Source organism: Hemiscyllium ocellatum, chromosome 46 (genome assembly GCF_020745735.1).
Source record: "Hemiscyllium ocellatum isolate sHemOce1 chromosome 46, sHemOce1.pat.X.cur, whole genome shotgun sequence".
NCBI classification, from domain to species: Eukaryota; Metazoa; Chordata; class Chondrichthyes; order Orectolobiformes; family Hemiscylliidae; genus Hemiscyllium; species Hemiscyllium ocellatum.
The window spans coordinates 3948250-3971066 of record NC_083446.1 but is presented as its reverse complement, the minus strand read 5'-3'; the positions used below and the strand labels follow the sequence as shown (position 1 = coordinate 3971066).

The window sequence follows — 22817 nt, the reverse complement described above, 5'->3', positions numbered from 1 at the left end:
AAAGGCAATGTACTCACCTCTTTACACACCCTCCAGCGATTATAACCAGTTTACACAACAGCACAAATGGAATTTCCTTTCTTTACAAAACACTGTTCAAAGTTTAAGCACGATGGGCCAATCACACACTGCCATTTATCACTGAATGTATCTAATTTATATTTCCTGACCTTGCATTAGAACAAACTCACCGGCCAAGAGTGACTGCTTGCCTCCTTCTCTGAAATCAACTGTTCATGGCCGCTGGACAACAGCTCCTGCACCAGAGAGGGAATGCCATCTTGTGCTTGAAATACTAAACTGAGGCCCTGGCTGCCCCTTCAGATGAACATCTGGATGGAATAGGTCCCAGCCCCTCGAGCCATTCAATATCTCATCTGATTACGATATGGAGATGCCGGTGTTGGACTAGGGTATACAAAGTTAAACATCACACAACCACCTGATGAAGGAGCAGCGCTCCGAAAGCTAGTGCTTCCAAATAAACCTGTTGGACTATACCCTGGTGCTGTGTGATTTTTAACTTCATCTGATTATCCCACAGTAAGCAGGAGAACAGATCCCTTGGCACCATTTGAAGCAAAGCACTGGAGCTCAGTACTGTCCTGACTAACAGGTGTAGAGACATAAAGATATGCAGCACAGAAACACACCCTTTAGTCCAACTCGTCCGTGCTGACCAGATGTCCTAAATTAATCTAGTCCCATTTGCCAGCAAGTTGGCCCAAATCACACTATACCCTTCCTATTCATATACCCATCCAGATGCCTTTTAAATGATGTAATTGTACCAGTCTCCACCACTTCCTCTGGCAGCTCCATATACACACCACCCTCTGCGTGAAAAAGTTGTCCCTTAGGTCCCTTTTAATTCTTCCCCTTCTCACTTTAAACCTATGCCCTCTAGCTTTGGACTCCCCCACCAGGGGAAAATACCTTGTCTATTTATTCTACCCATGCACCCCCAAGATTTTATAAACCTCTATAACCTCTCAGCCTCTGACACTTCAGAGAAAATAGACCGAGTCCATTCAGCCTCTCCCTCTAGCTGAAGCTCTCTAATCCTGGGAACATCCTTGTAAATCTTTCCTGAACCCTTTTAGGTTTCACAACATCCTTCCCATAGCAGGGAGACCAGAACTGTATGCAATATTTCAAAAGTGACCTAACCCAATGTCCTGTACAGCCACAACATGACCTCCCAACTCCTGTACTCAATACTATGACCAATAAAGGAAAGCATACCAAACACCTTCTTTACTATCCTATCTACCTGTGATTCCACTTCCAAGGAACTATGACTCTGCCCTCCAAGGTCTCTTTGTTCAGCAACACTCCCCAGGACCTTACCATTAAGTGTATAAGTCCTGCCCTGATTTGCCTTTCCAAAGTGCAGCACCTCGCATTTATCTAAATTAAACTCCCATCTGCCACTCCTTGGCCCATTAATCCATCTGATCAAGAGCCAGTTGCACTGTGAGGTAACCGTCTTCACTGTCCACTATACTGACAATTTTATCTTGCAAACAGTAACACTACACCACATTATCTTGTCTTTCTTCCAGTGCTGTTTGTGCAAGCTTGCTGGTTGTCACTTATCGTGCAACTCAGCCAGTGACTACATAGCCAGCAAAGTGCTTCAGAGTGTTCTGGCATTGTGGAAAAAATGAAACACCTTCCTTCCTATTGCCCGAGATCTCTTTGAGAAACAGATGGAGGAGGAAGGAAATATAGCATGCACTGATGACATTGATAAACCACCTGGTCTTTGTACTTCAAGTGTAAGGCATTGTCTAAATCCCATGACTGGATCAACTGGCTTACTGTGCATTTTCCCATTATTCATTGTAGGAGAAACCAAGGCAGCTGGAATATTAAGCACGTTGCCCACTGTCGTGTGATGCTTTACAGCTGGAATGCAATATACCTTCATGAGACACATACCGGAGCTTTTGACTTGACGTTGTAAACATCTCAGTCACCATCTTACTTGCAGAATGATATAACGAGGGAAGCATGCAACAATTTGTAATCAAAGTACTCAGTACTAGCCATGACAGGGCAGTGACCAACACTGTAATTTATATGTAGATAACAGGAGTTGTATGAAAGATCTACTGAATCTTTCAGTGCCCAGCTATAGGAAGGATATTATTAAGCTGGAGAGAGTTACCAGGATGTTGTGAGGTATGGAAGGTCTGAGTTATAAAGAAAGGCTGGATAGGTTGGGACCATTTTTACTGGAGCGTAGGAGGTTGAGAGGCGATGTAATAGAAGTTTATAAAATAATAAGAGGTATAGGCAGAGTTAGTGGCAGATATCTTTTCCCTAGGATGAGGGATTTCAAGACTAGGGGGCACATTTTTAAGGTGAGAGGAGAGAGATTTAAAAGAAGACATGAGGGGCAATGCTTTTACACAGAGGGTGATTTGCATGTGGAATGAACTTCCTGAGGAAGTGGTAGATGTGGGTACAATTACAACGTTTAAAAGACATTTTCATAAATACATGAAGAGGAAAGGTTCGGAGGGATCTGGGACAGGAGCTGGCAGGTGGGACTAGTTGTTGTGGTTCTGTTCGCCGAGCTGGGAATTTGTGTTGCAGACGTTTCGTCCCCTGTCTAGGTGACATCCTCAGTGCTTAGGAGCCTCCTGTGAAGCGCTTCTGTGGGACTAGTTTAAAGTGTGCTTATGTTCGGCATAGGCATGTTGGACTGAAGGGTCTGTTTCCGTGCTGCATGATTCTATCTAGTTCTTATTTTACTGGAGCTAACAGAATTTTGAATCGTCAGGTACAAATCCTGTTGCTGGTAAATAGCCCATCACTGTAGTTACAGCAGACTGTGAGGGCAGATCAGATCACCTACTTGGACTTGATACTAGTCACTGTGGCCAAAGAATGTCACCGAAACAAATAATCAGCAGAACCGACTTTGATCGGTCACTATTCCTTTTTGCCTCAGTGAACTACTGTGTAATTTATGGTTAGATTTAGCTGCCTCATCTCAAGCCCCAGGCCTCGTCTGCAATCAAGAAAATCAGCAGTTTCCTCATATGCTGGTCAATATTTAGCCATTATTCAACACAATTAATAGATACGATTCAGGGCTTTTTCCTCCTAAATAGTTCTGCGCCAAAATCCACTGATGTCTGTGATGTTTAAATTCTAATCTGCCCTACCAACTCGTACGCTAAATGGCATTCAGTTGCATTATGGCTCTGAAGATGTAAATTAAAGATGGTAATGATGGTACTGTATGACTACATCTGTGATCCAGATTCTAGACAGTCAGGCCTGCCCTACCATGTATTCGCTCAAGAGGTAAGAAGGAATACTGAGACTGGGGAGAACCGCCACTGAAACAGGACCCACTGCAAATGCAGAGTAGGCCAAGCAGCAGTTTAAAGAGAGTCAGAGGCAGGACACATGAATCTGCAGGCATACCCCAACAGACTGGATACTATCGGGGTCAGCTATCTTGGGAAAAGAGGCCAAAATGATCAGTGGTCAAATAGCATTTAGGATAGTTACCGACCTTAACAACAACCAGTCCAAGATAAGCTTTTATATAATTGATTAGTAATTAGTGATTTCACTCAGAATGGTCGTTGTGAAGAGTAGAAATCTTATACTATTTGTCAAAGAAGACTAATTGAAAGAAACAAAGACAACAGGGAAAAAGAAACAATATCAAAGCACTGCAGCCCCCATCTGGTTCTCAATCAGTTCAGCCTCAGAGATGGGAGCCAAAAGACTCATTGTGTAGAGCATTCTGCAGCCAATCTGTATCACATGCTGCTAGTCACATTATTAGGTAGAACAATGCAAGCAGAGGATCAGTTTAATACCAGGCTGCTGCGGATTGTTGTATAATCTCTGTGTCTGCACCACATCCCTGAGGTAATTCTGGTGAATAGGATTGCACTGGCTCCATATTGATTATATGCCAACCTATGCTTCTCTTTTTAATTTTCAGTGGATCTCTTGTATCTTATCACTTGCTGCCTAAAATGTGTTCAATCCTCGCTGTGGTAAGATTTATTGTGCCTTGGGTGTTCTCTATTTCCTTGTCAGTGTCAGTATTAGCAGTACAGGCGCTGTTGAAGGGTTACCAGAATGGTTTCAGAGTTCACTGAGTATAGGTGATGTGCACTGGGTTCTTCCCCAGTGCGGTCTGGGTTCTCCACTGAGCAAAAGGGAAAGCTGGAAACTGGTGTTTGGGCTAAACTATAGTTTTACGATAAAATCCTTGTAAATCTCTAAAAGGCTTTTCCAGGCATTGATCAAAAGTCATTTGCATTCTATTTCTGCCCTGCCTGCACAGGATGAAGCTGAGCTGAAAGACTGAGGACTAAATGGGAGATCAGGCAAATAAGGGCAGGACTTTCACACATAGTGGTAAGGTCCTGGGGAGTGTTGCTGAACAAAAAGACCTTGGAGTGCAGGTTCATTGTTCCTTGAAAGTGGAGTTCAAGGGAGACAGGGAAGAAGGTGTTTGGTATGCTTGCCTTTGTACAGTACATTGAGTATAGCAGTTGTGAGCTGAAAATGTGTTGCTGAAAAAGCGCAGCAGGTCAGGCAGCATCCAGGGAACAGGAGATTCGACGTTTCAGGCATAAGCCCTTCTTCAGGAAAGGGCTTATGCCCGAAACGTCGAATCTCCTGTTCCTCGGATGCTGCCTGACCTGCTGCGCTTTTTCAGCAACACATTTTCAGCTCTGATCTCCAGCATCTGCAGACCTCACTTTCTCCTCCTATAGCAGTTAGGAGGTCAGGTTGCGGCTTGACAGGATGTTAGTGAGGCCAATTTTGGAATACTATGCTCAGTTCTGTTCTCCCTGTTACAGGAAACATGTTGTGAAACTAGAAAGGGTTCAAAGAAGATTTACAAGGATGTTGGCAGGGTTAGAGGGTTTGAGCTATAGGGAGAGGCTGAATAGCCTGGGGCTGTTTTCCCTGGAACGTAGGAGGCTGAGGGGTGACCTTATAGAAGTTTATAAAATCATGTGGGGCATGGATACAGTAATTAGACAAGGTATTTTCCCCAGAGTAGGAGAGTCCAAAACTAGACGGCACAGGTTTAGGGTGAGAGGGGAATGATTTAAAAGGGACCTAAGGGGCAACTTTTTCACACAGAGGGTGGTACGTGTATGGAATGAGCTGCCAGATGAAGTGGTGGAGGCTGGTACAATTACAACATTTAAAAGGCATTTGGATGGGTATATGAACAGGAAGGGTTTGGAGGGATATGGGCTGGCAAATGGGACTAGATTTATTTAGGATATCTGGTCGGCATGGACGAGTTGGACCTAAGGGTCTGTTTCCGTGCTGTACCTCTCGATGACTTTATCTGTGCTGTGAGACAGTGACACAAAAGGCAGCTAGGGCTTTCTACAATGTTCCTTCAGGGAGATATTCCCCCCGGCTCTCAACGATTGGAGATACCTAACAATCCAAATGTGCAAAAAATAAGTAACATTTGATGTATAGTCCCAGCATGGCGCTAAACCGTTAGAGAAATCAAGCAGAGGAATGAAAGAAATGGATGTTTCCCCTTGAAAAATCTCCTATTTGTCTGATGTGAATTGATATTACTAAAGGGAAGGGCCATATCCATGCCATTAACTGGCAGAGTGCAGTAGTCCATGGAACTTAACAGCATGGGGATGGAGTCTGCAGCCTTGATCTCTGGGTTATTGTCTCTTCTGTTCAGGATGAATGCTTTTCATGTCTCAGGAGCCTCACACTAATATAGTAACAAGAAAGCAGCTTAAGGTTGCTATAATGGAAGAATATGGTTTAAATCAAGTGTGGTATAATGTTCATGCATTTACTGAGGAGGTAGCATTAACAGAAATATGAAGAGAAAGTATGGAGCAACTCAGCAAGTCTGGCAGTATCTGTGTCATAGAATCATAGAGATGTACAGCACGGAAACAGAGTCTGCAGTCCAACGCGTCCATGCCGACCAGATATCCTAATTAAATCTAGTCCTATTTGCTAGCACTTGGCCCATTTCTTTTTAAACACTTCCTATTCATGTGGAACGAGAATCAGGCATGGCTTAGAACTGAATTTCGAAGAAGTGTCAAATTGGATCTGACATGTTAACATTTCTCTCTCCACAGATGCTGCCAGACCTACTGAGTTTCTTCAGCACTTTCTGTTTTTATTTCAGATCCTCAGGATCCACAGTACATCTATTTGAATGTTACAGGAACTGTCCTCTGTGTCTGTGCTCATAAAGAAGAGAATCTATCATACAGACCAAGGAAAAGGATGTGAGAGAGAAGCTGATACATCACAGAAAAATAACTTTGAAAAGGTGCGAAGGTAATTAGGACAAGTGGATCCTGAAAGGTCATCACTGGAGAGAAGACCGGCCTCAGCCAGTGTGAGTACCATAAACAAGCAGGTGAATCAGACAAGGTAGTTTAAACGATCAATTAAGCTACATAAACCAACTTGTCTCAAGTTACAAACATGTTTTGAACCAACATCACTAAAAATAGATCATTTATCTTGTTCAAGAACAGAAATTGCTGGAGAAACTCAGCAGTTCTGGCAGCATCTGTGGAGAAAAAAACAGCCAACCTCTCAAATCCTTTCTAGACTAGACTTTGGTCAATGGATTTCAACCATTAACTCTGTGTTTTTCTCTACAGATGCTGCCAGACCTGCTGAGTTTCTCCAGCAATTTCTGTTATGTTTCAGTTTTCCAGTATCTGCAGGTCTTTGCTTTATTTGAGTCATTTATCTTTTTGTTTGCTGGAGTCTGCTGTGCACAACTTGGCATTTACATTTCAACATTACAACAGTTACCACTTTTCAGAAAGTCTTGGTTTGTGAAAGTGCTTCAGAATATCGTCTAGGATGTAATTTGTCTGTTTCTTTGATTCCAGCCAGGTGACTTTATGGCTGCCAAAATAGGCCCTCACTGACCACTGATGGGGAACATGTCAGCCAGGATTCTTGCTCCTGATTGCTATGTTCCAACCCGAAGTGGAAAATGCAAGTCTATACTTCAGGTAAGACTCTCTCAGGAGCTAGTTCCAGCCCTGCAATCCTTCAAGATCCCCAAAGCTCAATGATGGCCTTTTGATGTTAAAATCACATCAATTGAAGGGTGTAAGGGCAAGGCAAATTGTCATTGGTCAGCTCTGGGACCCAACCCCTGGCAGATCCAGGCAGCAGGCTGCAAGGGGCTTGTTAGACTCGATTGCCTGGCCCTCCTTGTGTGGGGTTATGTCATCACCTGGATGTTCCTGGAGAGGGAGCACATGGTGTACACTGGTACGCTTGAGACCTTCCACAGATGGAAGGCATCCACTGGGGCTGAAGTGTGCCAAACCCCTAACAAAACAACAGTGAAAATGGTTACGTTTCCTTTGAAATTCAGTTTACGTTACATACTTGATTGGAGCATTCAATACAGTATAAGGGGAGAGCTGCAACAATAGGCCACACTCTATAGAATAATGTCACAGTGTCTTTTGGTTCTTGGTTCACTATCTGTCTAAGATCCATTTAACACTGAGTGTCCCGATGTTAAACACTCCATCAGGGATGGTTGCACCATTATCTGCTTGAGTTCCAAGCTCTGGAAATCCCTCCCTAAAACTTCTCTCCCTGCCTTCAACAGGCTCCTTAAAAACGTTCACACTTTGATTGAACTTTTGGTCTAATGTCTCCTCATCTTGTCCAACATCAGATTTTATTTCACAATGGTCCTTATGTGAAATGCTTTGAGACATTTCAAAATGCTGGCGGTGATGTCCAAATGTAAGTTGTTGTTGAAATGGGGAAGCTGTGACTATTTTGCAGTCCCTTGGATCTTATGTTTCAAAGAAAGCCAAATATCTAAATGTGTGGCACCGCTGCAACTATGTTCTAACGTGCAGCAGCGTCTTCACAAGGCAGGGCAGGAGTTTATTTGACTTCAATCATTTTAAAATATCCTTTAATTGCACTTTACTCTTGATATTTATGAAGAGACTTACAATGGTTCGCAGGTTGTTGTCCTCTGCTAGTTTCAGGCTTTTTATGTAACAACTCTGGAGGGCTTTCTCTGGCAGCGTCTCCTTCCCCTGTACGATGGGTCCCACTGTGTGGATGACATCTATAAAAACAGGGGAGAGAATAAAAGAGACCAAACTGAAACAAGACAGTGGCTTTTTGCTGTTCTTGATACACACCAATATTGTTCAAGTCTCATTTGCAGTTTAAAATTCTAAAACTGGTGCTGGGAAAACAAAAACTTGTGCCTTTGAGAGAGGTCAAAGAAAAGTTTTGATCATTTCCTTAAAGCACTGATTAATATTCAGTTAGCGTGCCAGGGTTGAGCTGCAATGTTTACTTCCTAACCAGTGCAGTCCCTTTCAACTTACTGCTCAGGTAGTAGACATGGGAAACCAGGGACTGGTTATGCATGTGTCTGAGTCATAGATGGAAATCTTGAATCTTCCAAACCACTTACTCCTCCCAAGGAACACCATCCAGAACACTCCGTTAGAAGGACAGAACAAGAACTGCACTGTGGGCAGCACAGCTTTGCAAATCTATTATTAAACTTCAGACATGCCTGCCAGGGAGCACTGCCTTCTCTTTACAGTAGTGCTTTGGGATTGTCTGTTTCTGGGAGAGAAGGCAGAAGAATACATAATCAAAAACTTAGGCAGACATCCTTCCATTCTCTGCTGAAGCATTCCCTCGACATTAATTTGCTCAGACATATTGAAATGGAGTTTGAACTCATGACCTTACAGCTCATAATGAGAAGGTTATCCACTCCTCTCCCTCTTCACCACTCCACATCGGGATTGAGAGTGGCTTGTCTCCACTCTGGCTTGACGGGTCTGGCACGGCTGGTAAGCCCAATACGTGAGCTGTGGACTCTGCCACAGGTGGATCAGGTAGGTGAGGTGTTTGGAGGTCCATGTGCTTCTCTCCAATGCCTCAACCTCACCTTCCTGATGAAAACCACTCGATGTGTTCGGTGCCTTCCTGAATGAGCGTCCTCCATTTGGTTCAGTCCCAAGCCAGGGTCACTCAGGGCTCAGCAGGGATGCCTGTCCTCCCTAGGGGCACTTACAGGATGGTCCACAGGTTTCTACTATCCTCCTGTAAATCTCTTGCTGTGTAGTCTGGTGTCAGGCAATTGAATGAGATGTCTCACCCAAGAATTGGCCCCTCAATGCTGGGCAAGTTGCCTTGGAAGAGGGCATTGCTATGGGAGGGCTTTTCTTGTCTATGGGTTTGGAGGGTTTCGTGAAGGCACCGCTGCTGCTGATAATCCTATCGTGCCTTGCAGCTGCCCACTGGCCCATTAGCGATTACTGCTTGGTTAGTATCAGACAAAGACAAGACCGTGTACTGTGGTTCTGAACGTCCCCTGGCTGTGCAGGTTCCCCACATAGTGAAGACATGTTTGGAGGGTATCCACACTGTCTTTGGGAGAGTGGGAAAATTGAAAACAAGGAGGATACAGTCTCTGTAAAGACTTCGACCTATACAGAAGAAGGTCCTTGTGTGCTAGCATCTAGGGTATCCACACTCTCCTTGGGAGAGTGGGAAAATTGAAAACAAGGAGGATACAGACTCTGTAAAGACTTCAATCTATACAGAAGAAGGTCCTTGTGCTTCCTTTTGCCAGGAACTAAAAAAAGAAATTGAAAAGATTTATAAAAGATTAACAATGCAATCAAATAGCAAATCCAACTGTCCCTAATCCTGCCAGTTAGAGATCAGATGATTCATTTCAAGCTGTCTACTGCTTTTCATCAATAAAACCTCTCATCTCTGCTGGCTGACAGATGAGACCAAGATCAGACATGGCTGCAGGTCGCAGTCTGCGCCCGGAGATTTTCCTCACATCAAAAAGGCAGAACTGCAAAGATATTCTAGGTGTCCTAAGTCTTGGGATGCAGGATGTTGATAAGTTCCAGCTGTGTGATAATGTACCAGAGTTAGTTCAAGGTGGCACAGAGGTTAACTTAGGCTTTACATTCGAGATTCAAAGGCAGTGGTACGTTTTACACAAATTTCAACTCAGATTTACAGTTTCAACACCATTTGCCTGTTCTTCAGCTTGTACAGCATCCATAGACTGGCTAATGCAATCTTTGTACAGAGTGGAAATATGACGTGCAATTTTCCTGCCACACTGGCCTATGGGTGAAAATCATTCAATAACATTAACTTAAGATCTGACTGTGTGTGTGTGTGTGTGTGTGTGTGTGTGTGTGTGTGTGTGTGTGTGTGTGTGTGTGTGTGTGTGTGCATGTTTGATTGAGTGCGTGTATAAATCATAGAGTCACAGAGATGTACAGCATGGAAACTAGTCCATGCCAAACAGATTTCCTAACCTAATCCAGTCCCACTTGCCAGCACCTGGCCCATATCCCTCCAAACCCTTCATATCTTCATATTCGTTTACCCATCCTTTTAATGTTGCAATTGTATCAGCCTCCACCACATCCTCTGGCAGCTCATTCCACACACGTACCACCCTCTGTGTAAAACGTTGCCCCTTAAGTTTCTTTATACCTTTCCCCTCTCACCCTAAACCTATGCCCTCTCATTCTGGACTCCCCCACCACAGGGAAATGACCTTGTCTATTTATCCTATCCATACCCCTCATGATTTTTTAAACACCTATAAGGTCACCCCTCAGCCTCCGACGCTCCAGGGAAAACAGCCCCAGCCTATTCAGCCTCTCCCTATAGCTCAAATCCTCCAACCCTGGCAACATCCTTGCAAATCTTTTCTGAACCCTTTCAAGTTTCACAACATCTTTCCGAGAGGAAGGAGACCAGAATAGCATGCACTATTCCAAAAGTGGCCTCACCAATATCCTCTACAGCTGCAACATAACCTCCCGACTCCTGTACTCAATACTCTGACCAATAGAGGAAAGCATACCAAACGCCTTCTTCACTATCCTATCTACCTGTGACTCCACTTTCAAGGAGCTATGAACCTGCACTCCAAGGTCTCTTTGTTCAGCAACACTCCTTAAGACCTCACCATTAAGTGTATAAGTCCTGCTAAGATTTGCTTTCCCAAAATGCAGCACCTTGCATTTATCTAAATTAAACTCCATCTGCCACTCCTCAGCCCACTGGCCCATCTGATCAAGATCGCGTTGTAATCTGAAGTAATCTTCTTCGCTGTCCACTACACCTCCAACTTTGGTGTTATCTGCAAACTTACTAACCATACTTCTTATGCTCACATCCAAATCATTTATATAAATGATGAAAAGTAGTGGACCCAGTACTGATCCTTGTGGCACTCCACTGGTCACAGGCCTCCAGTCTGAAAAACAACCCTCCACCACCACCACCCTCTGTCTTCTACCTTCGAGCCAGTTCTGTATCATATGAGTGAATGTGAGTGTGTGTGTGTTTGTGTGTGAGTGTAAACTGTCCGTGAAGCATTCACAAGTATTTGTGAAATTTAATCCTTGATTGAGTTTGCCCGGGTCTCGCTAAAGTCTTTGGTAAGCATTAAATTTCCCCCTGCCCTCTCCAACTGCCTATCACCCTCAACTCGACTCCCTTCATTCAAGATTAATGTAACTGTCCTTTGGGATTACAATAGAAAGGGAATGATTTGTCAGGGGTCTAATTCCTAATTGCTATCCAGGGTCTGCTGAGATCTGTGTATCGATATTGGATGTAAGTTGGAAAAATATAATTTGCAACCGTTATCTTTCCAAAGTGCTGTACATTTAGTTATTTTTTACAGTGTAAACACTGTCATCGCATAGGAAACACAGCAGCCCACTTTCACACAGGAAGCTCCCATACACAGCACTCAGGTAATGACCCTGACATTGGGTGAGGAATAAATATTACCCTAGGACAACTATCCCTGCTTTTCATCTAATAGTGGCCAGGGAATCTTTCTCGTCATGAGTGAGAGCAGATGGGAGCTGGACTTTCAGTCTGATCAGGAAGACAGCACTTCTGACAGTGTTCAGAACCGTGTCAGTGTTACCAAGCTTATAGATTTGATCTGATTTATTGACTGTCACATGTATTTTTGTTACAAAATACAGTGAAAAATGTTGTGTAGTGTCGCCAATCTCCACTGATGTCTCAAAATGCATAAACCAAAACATAGTATAGAAAGGCAGAAAAATAAATTATAACTTCACAGTCCTTTTTAGTAAGTGCTCAGCAGTGGGCCAGGAGAGGTCAGGGGGGAGCAGAGAGCTTCAATACAGCAAATATCACCAGGAGGTTATTGTGTGGGCACTGGCTCCCCAATGAGCATCATACCCTTACAGTTAGTTCTATTCAAATATTCATCCATTGCCTCTTGAAATGACTTTGTCTCCCCACACTTTCAGTCAGAGCTGAACCATTTGTGGGACAAAACTTCTTTTCCTCACGTCAAATTTGTAAAGTTTGCAAGTCACTTTAAATCTCTGACCTCTCATTCTTGATCCTTTTACGTGAGGGAACAGTTTCTCCCAATATACTCTATCCAGATCTCTCATGTGCTTGAAAACTTCCATCAGATCTTCACTTACCTTGTTTTGGATGAGCAAGGTGGCAAAGATGGCGGGTTAGGTAGTGTTTGGGCTCCTGGTTCATCCACTCCCTTTCAGTTTACTGGCTGCACCCTTTTTAAAATTGTCTCTTATTATTATTTCTAAATTTCACCTATCGTACCAAATTCATCTTTTCTTATTTCTGCAGCTGGGTTGCATCAGTTTCCATTGGACAGCCCTGGGTCCTTGGCAGTTTTGGAGGGTCCCTGTCCTCTACAGTTTCAACAGGCCCCAGTCCTCGGCAGTTTCGACAAAGCCTGGTCCTCAGCAGTTTCGGCAGGGCCCGATCCTTGGTGATTTTGTCAGGGCCTCGCTTTTTGGCAGTTCCAAGAGGTCCCCAGTCCATGGCTGTTGGACACGACCTACTCTTTGGCAGCAGCTGGTTTGTGAAACCAAGAGGTAGTGGAATGTATAAAAAATGACATTTATCTCAACTTGGTCTCATTTTATATATAATTTTTAAATGTTATATAATTAAATGCCGCTGTTTTTATGGTGACTGATACAAATTTACTTTTTGTTCACAAATACAAGTAACAATATATTTCTATCTATCTTTCTTCTCTTCAAAGAGAACATTCCCAACTTCTCCAATCTCTCCTCATGCCTGGAACCATTTTTGTACATCTCTTCTGAACTCTCATGTACGCTCATATCTTTCCTTTGCTGTGGATTCAGAATTGTTCACATTACTCCAACTGAGGTCGAACAAGTGTCTCAAAAGGGTTCACCATGACCTTGTTAAGATGGCGCTGTCTGCTTGTGAAAGAATTCTTAGGGCCCGGCTCCTTCAGTGACGATATCATGAATGTCTGCCTCGATTTCTGTGCTGAAATCTCCATCACCTACAGGACATGGCTGAGTTGTGATGGTGCATGTACTGGAACATTGTGTTGACGCTCAAAACGAACGTTAGCTGGAGGAACTTTGCCCAACGTGTGTCGCTGTGTACAGAAGAGAATGGCTGGGAGGGAGAGGGCAGGGGCTTAATTGGGCAAGAACAAAAAAAAAGGAAAGAGGAAAATAAAGAGAAGGAAAAAATGGTTGTTTTCCGTGTGTACCAAGGTGCATTACAATCTAATTTGCACGCTGTGCCTGTTTGTCTGACACAAGCACTTGCTGTGTGCAGTGACCTGCAGCAATGCAATAGATGAACGAAGCACCAGTCTCAGGCAGCAGCCACAGAGATAACCTCAGCAAACAATATGGCAATTAGACGGGGCTCTGTGTCTCTCAGCAGTAGTTTAAGACGATGGTGTCTGTTTGTAAAATAACTCTGTGGGGCACCGCTGTTTCAGTATTGAAGGGCCTGCATACCACAGAGCAATGTTACCAATGGGACTCAGGCTCTTTTCAATCCTGACAAACTGAACCGGAGAACGGTTATGTGTTTCGGAGCCGAATGAAGGTTTGCTGCCTTTAATCAACCTCTTTATGAATATGGATCAGAAGAGCGAAAGTCTTTTTTTAGATTAGATTCTCTACAGTGTGGAAACAGGCCCTTCGACCCAACAAGTCCACACCAACCCTCCGAAGAGAAACCAACCCAAACCAATTCCCCTACCTATATTTATCCCTGACTAACGCACCTAACACTGCGAGCAATTTAGCATGGCCAATTCACCTGACCTGCACATCTTTGGATTGTGGGAGGAAACTGGAGCACTCAGAGGAAACCCACGCAGATACAGAGAGAATGTGCAACTCCACACAGACAGGCGGGAATCAAACCCAGGACCCTGGTGCTGTGAGCCACTGTACTGAAGTGTAATATAATCCTTTGTTCACCCATTGGCGACTGTCTAGGGTCTAAATTCTGTACTCCCCCTACATGTCATCTCTCCCTCCTTTGTCTGGAAACTAAACAATAAAGCATTTTAGCTTGTCTCTTAGCATCTCCTTCCATTTTGGTGCTGATTTACCTCTGATAAAGCTCCTGTAAAAAGCCTTGGAACAACATTGTACGCATTACATTAATGCAGGCGGTTTTGCAATATCACCTGCAATTTATAGTTGGGGAGATAGGTATTTTGAGTCACCAGAGAGTTACTGCTGCCTCGTAATCACCCAATAGACAGGCAGGAGGCTGGAGGAACGCAGCAAGCCAGGCAGCATCAGGAGGTGGAGAAGTCAACTTTTCAGGTGTAACCCTTCTTCAGGACTGGGGGCGGGTCTTGAGGGAGCTGCAGATAAAGGACGGGGGGGGGGGTGGTTGTGGGAGGGTTTTGGGTGGGGAGAGGGACAGGGTGGTGAGGTGGGGTTAGGTGAACACAGGTAGAGGGTACGGCCTGGTTGGTCGATGGGAGGAATGAGTCTGGTGTTAGCTGGAAGGAAGGGTCGATCAGAGGGATGGAAGGGAGGGGGTGGGGCTGGGAAGGGAGTTGGGGAATGGGAAGGGAGGGAATTTGAAATTGGAGAACTCAATGTTGACTCCTCCAGGCTGTAGGCTGTGCAGGCAGAAGATGAGGTGCTGTTCCTCCAGTTTGCAATCTGATTCATCATGGCAATGGAGGAGGCCGAGGATGGTCATGTTGGAAAGGGAGTGGGAAGGGGAATTAAATTGGGCAGTGCCTGGGAGATCAGGTCAGCCCTAGCAGGTCCAGCTGAGATGCTAAGCGAAATGTGCCCTGTGTTTACATTTGATCTCCCCAGTCTAGAGCAGAACACATCGGGAGCACCGGATACAGTAAACTAGGTTGGAGGAGAGGCAGGTGAACCTCTGTCTCACTAGGACGGACTGTTTGGGGCCCTGGATGAATCTCCAATGTTTTCCAGGTTGAACGGTGTCAATCTCAGCTTCCTCATCTTGGGAACATTCAAGTTTCTTCATTTTAAAGATGCCACTCCGTGATCCATATTCACAGAACTAAAGGATGATTACTGCTTAGTAACAAGGCTATTCAGCCCTTCACATCTGTTCCAACTCCCTGCAAGAGGAACTCAGATAGTCTCATTCCCCTTTCCCTGTAGTCCGACAAGTCACATCTCTTCAGATAAGTTTTTAATCCTCTTTTGAGACTCCCAGTTACAATCTGCCTTGATCATGTTCTCAGGCAGCCCATCTCTACCCTGCACTGTGTACAAAGGGCACCCTTCCTGTCACCAGTGCATCTTTTGCCAATCACCTTACAGAATGGTGACAGTTCAGGAGGCCATTCGGCCCAGCATGTCTGCCCTGGCTCTCTGAATGAGCAATTCGCCTCAGTCCATTCTCTCACCTTCTCTCCGTGACCCTGCACGTTTGTCTTACTCCCTTGTTACAGCCTCAAAGGAACCTGAGATGCTCAGACAGTACAATCCGCACCTAAATCATTCACTCTGTGAAGAAGGTTTATCTGCATATTGCCAATTGACTGATTTGTGTCCTTTCATTCTGGATCCTCCCCATAGTGGAAACACTTTCTCCCTGTCGACGCTATCCAAACCCTTTCTGGTTTTTGATCACCTCAATCAAATTTCCTCTGAACCTTCTCCTTCCCAAGCGAACAACCCCAATAAAAACCAAAAGGACTATGGATACTGTAAATCAGAAACAAAAACAGAAACTGCTGCAAAAGCTCAGCAGGTCTGTCAGCAACTTTTGAACCCGAAACATTAACTCTGATTTCTCTCCACAAATGCTGCCAGATCTGTTGAGCATTTCCAACAATTTCTGTTTTTGATTTCCGGTTTCTCCAATCTCCCTAAGCAACTGAACTCCCTCATCCCTCCAGCCAGTCTTGTAAATCTCATCTGCTGTAAGGTCTTCACATCCTTCCTGAAATGCAGTTTATTGTATCAATGTTTCTTTCGAAAGCCCAGGATTCCGTACAATTTACCAATAGCTCTCTCAACCTTGTACTGTCACTTTCACTAGTTTATACTGCACAATCCCAGGTCCCTCTGCTCCAACATCCTATTAGAGTTGCATCTTTGATTTAATGCTACCCCTACACATTCTTCCTCCCCAAAATGAATCATATCACTTTTGTCTCATTCATTCATAGTCTGGGTCAGCACTTATTGCCCATCCTTAAATTTCCAGATAGTACTAAAGAGACAACCACATTGCCAACAGGATCTGAAGTCACACACACAACAGACAGGTAAGGATGGCAGATTTCCTTCACTAAAGAATATTAGTGAACCAGGTGGGTTTTTATGACAATTTGCAGGTGGTTACATTTGGCTAGCTTTCTCTTGCCACTGAATTTCATCTGCCAGGCGTTTTTGCCCCGTCTACCAACTTGCCTATGTCCTCCTGAAAGTTCTCATTGAAATAACTCCACAGAGGCCTGTATCTAGTCATAAAGTCACCCTTTATGTACACTTGGAGAGTCCTTGACACTGTCCAGCTCCCTCAGAGCCAGCTCTCGGCATGTCAGAATGTCTGACATGCCTCTTTTTATCTGTTAGCCAGAGCTCCCTGATTGGGGTTCAATCAGGGAACTCATATTCTATTATGTCCACCAGACTGACCTTGTTATAATCACTACACTTACTATGACTGCCACGTCCTAAAGGCAGATAGAGAAGCACGGTGGCTCGGTGGTTCGCACTGCTGCCTCACAGTACCTGGGACCAGGGTTTGATTCCACCCTTGGGTGATTGTCCGTGTTGAGTTTGCATATTCTTCCACTGGGTGCTCCAGTCCCACCTGCTCCAGAGGTGTGGAATAACATCTCTGAACGGGTTAATTAAAAATAAATGTTAAATTTTTTTTTAAATGCAGAGTCTACTAGAGGGCAAGCTGTGAGAAAAGCTCAGAGAAACTCAAGCTTCAAAGCATTAGAGGGAGTGTGGTTCAAGGAATATCTTTACTTGTGTTAAGGAATTAAATATCACTTGACTTGTAATCCAAAGGCCCAGATGGATGTTTTGGGGGGATATGGATTCAAATTCCATCACGAATCTGGTGGAATTTAAATTCAATGAATAAATAATTAAAATGTGGAAAATAAATTTAGTCTCAGTGATGGTGGCCATGAAACTATTACAAATGGTTCACTAATGTCCTTTAGGGAAGGAAATCTACCATCCTTACTTGGTCTGACCTACATATGACTGCAAAACCCACAGCCGTGTAGATAACTCTTAACTGCCTCTGAAATGGCTGAGTGAGACACTCAGTTCAAAGGATGGGCAATAAACAGAGAAGTGTGGTGCGGGGGAACACAATATCTGAGAGACCTGAGTAATCTCAATACCTTGCTAGACATAAACATATTGAATCATCTTCTTTCATATAGATAGCTTTATCTGTCAGCTCATTTGGTTTGTTGACAACAGCTTGCATCTTTACAGCATCATTAACATCATAAAACATACTAAGGTACTTTGCAACAGGTTAACCAGATTAAAATTGATGGGAAGCCTCATAAGGAGAGATTAGGGTAACTCACCTAGACTTTTGTCAAGGAGGTCTATTTATCAGGTTCTCTCCCACAGGCCTCTGGTTTGACACCTAGCCTGAAGGAGCTGGGTAGAGTCATAGAGGTGTATAGCACAGAAACAGCCTTTCGTCCAACTCCTTCATGCTGACCAGATATCCTAAATTAATTAGATTACTTACAGTGTAGAAACAGGCCCTTTGGCCCAACAAGTCCACACCGACCCACCGAAGCGCAACCCACCCATCCCCCTACATTTACCCCTTACCTAACACTACGGGCAATTTAGCATGGCCAATTCACCTGACCCGCACATCTTTGGACTGTGGGAGGAAACCGGAGCACCCGGAGGAAACCTATGCAGACACGGGGAAAACGTGCAAACTCCACACAGTCAGTCACCCAAGGCGGGGATTGACTTGTTCCACTTGCTAGCATTTAGCCCATATCCCTCTAAACCCTTCCTATTCATCTACCCATCCGGATGCCTTTTAAACGTTGTCATTGTACCAGCCTCCACCACTTTGCCTGGCAGCTCATTCCATACACACACCACCCTCTGCGTGAAAACATTGCCACTTAGATCTCTTTTAAATCTTGCCCCTCTATGCCCTCCAGGACTCCCCTGCCCTAGGGAAAAAATGGAAACAACTGCGGATGCTGTAAATCAGAAACAAAAACAGAAGTTGCTGGAAAGGCTCAGCAGGTCTGGCAGCAGCTGTGAAGAGAAATCAGAGTTAACGTTTCAGGTTGAGTGACCCTTCCTCAGACCCGAATCATTAACTCTGATTTCTCTTCATGGATGCTGCCAGACCTGCGGAGCCTTTCCTCTGTAAAGTCCTTGGTTAGCCGCTCTATCAATGCCCCTCCTAATTTTACAAACGTCCGTAGGATCACCCCTCAGCTTATGATTCTCCAGGGAAAATAGCCCCAGCCTATTCAGCTTCTCCCTATAGTTCAAACCCTTCAACCCCAGCAACATCCAGGTAAATCTTTTCTGAACCCTTCCAAGTTTCACAACAGGGGTATCCTGTGAACACACAGGATGTGGAACAGAAAGGGTTGTGAGGAAATTTCATGGCTTTTTAAGGTCTGTTCTTTTTACTTCTGAAGGAACAGGACTTGAGGTCGAATTACTGCACAGTTGGAAAGAAAAGCAAGGATTTAAAGTCATCTTCTCCCAGCTGCTCACTTGGTCAGAGCTCCACAATAACCTCCAAACTCACAATCCCAAAACTCTGGCCTGCGGACCGGCACTTTGAGAAGCCTGATTTAAGGAATAATCGCTAAATCTTATCTTTAGGATGGAAGAACCGATGTGCTGTTGTGGTTAGTCAAGAATAACAGTAATGTGGCCAGATTGAATTCTGTGCAAAATTAATAGGGAAATATTTTGGGGCAATATGTACAATTTGTTTTGCTGTACAGAATATAACCTAATTGAAATGGAGAGATTGCCTGTCAAATGATTGACCAGTGCCTAAAGTAGAAATTAACCAGATAAATATTGGGGAAGGAATTAAGCAAGAGAAAAATAAAGAGTCTTAATGAGAAAAGATATTCTTTTTCAAGTTGTTTTTAATCATCCATTTCATTTGCTGCAAATCAAATGAAGTAAAGGAAGAGAGCAGCTTCCTATGCCAGTTGTTCAGTACACAATGTTAATCCTACCCAAAGATCACCTCAAACTCCAGCATGATGCCTGACATTTCGCAGCTGTCTGCAATATGAGGAATGAAATGTAATGTGAGTGCACCAGCCAACTCACAGCAGCCATTAATACCTCAGCCACTGTGCTGAGGGGGTGTAGGATTTGCTCACTAATGCGCCTTTGTCTCAAATGAAACATTAGATATTTCAGCTGTGCCAAGGTTTCGGCTGGGTCGGACTCGACCTTTAATGAGATGTGGGCCACGCCAGGCCCTGCTTTATGAAGGAGATTGCATTCAGGAGCATTGAATGCAGGGGGCTGGTTCCACTTGACTTCAAAACTACGTGAATATGATAGCTAGCCACTAATAAATTCAATCAGGAATTCAAGAGAAGCATTCCCCAGAGAGTGGGGGAAGCATGTGGAACTCGCTACCACAATGAATGATCGAGACAAATAGCAAAGGTGTTCGGGAAGCTGGGTAAACACATAAGGGAAGGAAGGAACAGGAGGAAATGCTGATTGGGTAAGATGGCGAAGATTGTTAAGGAGCTTTGTGTGAAATGCTGGACTGAACACTTGTTTCTGCGCTGCATGTAACTCTCAGATTAATAGAATTAAAGCGCTGCTGAGTTCTTCCAACAAAGGAGGCCATTCTGCCCATTCTGTCTGCACTGCCTCTTCAATTGAACAATTCACCAAGTGCCACTCTCCACTTTCTTCCAGTAGCCCTGCACGTTCCTCCTTTTCAAATCTAATTCTCTTTCAACTTTCTCAATCGAATTTGCCTCCACCATAATTTTTCACCACAGGGTGCATTCCAGTCCTGAATCATTTGCCGCGTGAAAAGATTTTCCTCATGTAACTTTTGCTTATTTTATGAATTACTTTTAGTCCATGCCCTCCCATTCCTGATCCTTTCAGGAATGGGAACATTTTCTCCCTATTTCTGCTGTTTGAATTTTGTTATCCGATCTCCTCTCAGCATTCTCTTCGGATGAAATCCAACTTTGCCAATCTGTTCTCAGAACTGAAGTTTGGAGGTGCCAGTGTCGGACTGGACTGGATTAAACCTGTTGGACTATAAACTGGTGTTGTGTGATTTTTAACTTCATAACTGAAGTTTCTCATTCCTAGAACCATTCTTATAAACCTCTCCTGCTCTCTCTCCAATGTGTTCACATCCTTTCTATAATGTGGTACCCAGAACTTTAAACAATATTCCAGCTAAGGCTGAAATAGTGTATTTTATATTAACAGTTAGATTCAACATGTTCTTGTGCTCTGTGTCCCTAATAAAGCACAGGATACTGATTTATTAACTGCTATTTTAACCTGTCGTGCAATTGTTAATGGTTAATGCACAAATACACACAGTGCTACTACTGCAATAGAGTAAGCACCCTTCAGTTTAGACTGCTTCTCCATGATCTTCCCACAAAAATATAACACCTCACATCTCCAGATTAAATGTCATCTGCTGCCTATCCGCCATTCCAACTGCAGCACTTCTAAGCTATGGGTGTTTCCCCTTAACAAAAAGGTGGGGGGGGAATCCATGACCTTCTAAAACTAAAAACCTAATGTACAATGATTTAATGTGTCATAAATACCTCCCAATGTAAAAAGATTCATATTAGCCTCCACAAACTCTCTCTCTCAGGCTGCTTTTTCAAAGAATCACCATGGCTACAGAAATACCTTCAAGTTAATTATTCAACCCCTTCAGAGACATGGAAAATACCTATACCATTCCAAGTTCAAAGTTCAAAATACCAAATTAAATGACATACATAAATATAAATCACACACCTCAGATCATATCATTACTCTCTGCTTTCTCATTTTCAATAGTTTTATCTATTTTTAAGAATTCTCTTTCTCTCTCCCCAGAATATGTTACTTTTTGCCTGCTATCATAGTCTGTCCTAATCATATGTTCAGCTTTTAACTGCCGACCAGTGGGCAAGAGACATTTCTTACTTTTGGCTCAGGAATCCCATTATTGCAGCATTGCTTGCCACACCCAGCTTCAGCCCAGTATAGATGAATGCAGAATGAACGTAGAATGCAGTATTGACCCAGGATCACAAGTGTAACCTTCCTTTGACCTTTATCTCACTGAGCTGTGGATGTGAAACTGAACTACTAGATAGATTGCTCAGATCAATTTAGTTGATATCCTGAAGTGTAGAGGGTGCTTTAATCTGTATCTAACCCTGTGCTATCCCTCTCCGGGGAGTGTTTGATGGGCACAGTATAGAGAGAGCTTTGCATTGTACCTAATCAATGCTTTATCTACTCTGCAGGTGGTTGAGGGAGCAGTGCAGAGCAGACTTACTTTGATCTAATCAATATCGATGTTATGCATGAATGGAAAGTGTGTCACATTGTCATCAACTCTATTTGATTTAATGACAGAAAAAGTTAGGTTTCAAGGCAACTGTGGGGAGGAAAGTAGCACTGGAACACAAGTATAACACGGGGAAACTGCATGTCACTCCTCACCTTGAGGAACACACTTTGGAAACGCATCCAGTGAAATAAATTCTGCAACATGACTGTCTTTACTGTGCTTAATTTCCGTTCCGCCTGCAATCTTTATTTGCTGCAGTAATGCCAGAGGTAATTAAACCACATTGCCATGCCTCTGAGAGTTTTATTAGTTGCTGCAAACTAAACTGCCTCATATTGCTGTCAGTGTTTTACAGTGAAGGAGACTTATGATATGCTTCAGCTTGGCGGTTGTCAGATTTTATTACTGTTAAAATTGATGGGTGAAAATTGGTGGACATTGTGTTCCTCTAATGTATAATTGCCATTTACAGAAATTCAGTTGTAATTATAGACATATTGAATTTCAATGGTAATTATAACTGTTAAATACAAAGGCCATTGTGCTCATGCTTCACATGTCACACACTGGCAGGATATCAGAGTCAATTTTCCATATGTAAAACCTGTTCTGGAAAATATATTAGTGCTTCCAGCTTTAGAAAAGAACTTTTCCAGCTGCCTTGCTTTTTTCTCGTGGTGGGGTGCAGTTTCACAAGCCCAGTATCTCAGCCTCCAGTCTGCATTCTCCAGCTGTGTGGTTACACAGTGAATGCCGACAGGCTATTCAATAAGAGAGCATCATGGCTGAGCTCAAGCTGCTCTTCTACCAACATCTGCTTCATTCTCGGGATCTCCAGTTTGTTACCAGAACTGAGAATCTTTCTGCTGTTCCAGTTCAGG

General features: G+C 43.6%; 1 protein-coding gene across 4 annotated transcripts in view; it reads right to left on the bottom strand.

Annotated features, from left to right (window-relative positions):
* The window catches only part of LOC132836097 (macro domain-containing protein CT2219-like), a 944897-nt gene that overhangs the window by 71027 nt on the left and 851053 nt on the right, over positions 1–22817 (bottom strand). For all 4 annotated transcript variants that reach the window (XR_009647331.1, XM_060855360.1, XM_060855361.1 and 1 more), the window contains one exon: positions 8001–8119. Coding sequence is in view for 3 of the 4 variants with exons in the window: in XM_060855360.1 (XP_060711343.1) it covers positions 8001–8119 (119 nt within the window). In the remaining variant the exon portion in view is untranslated. The remainder of the gene's footprint in view (positions 1–8000; positions 8120–22817) is intronic.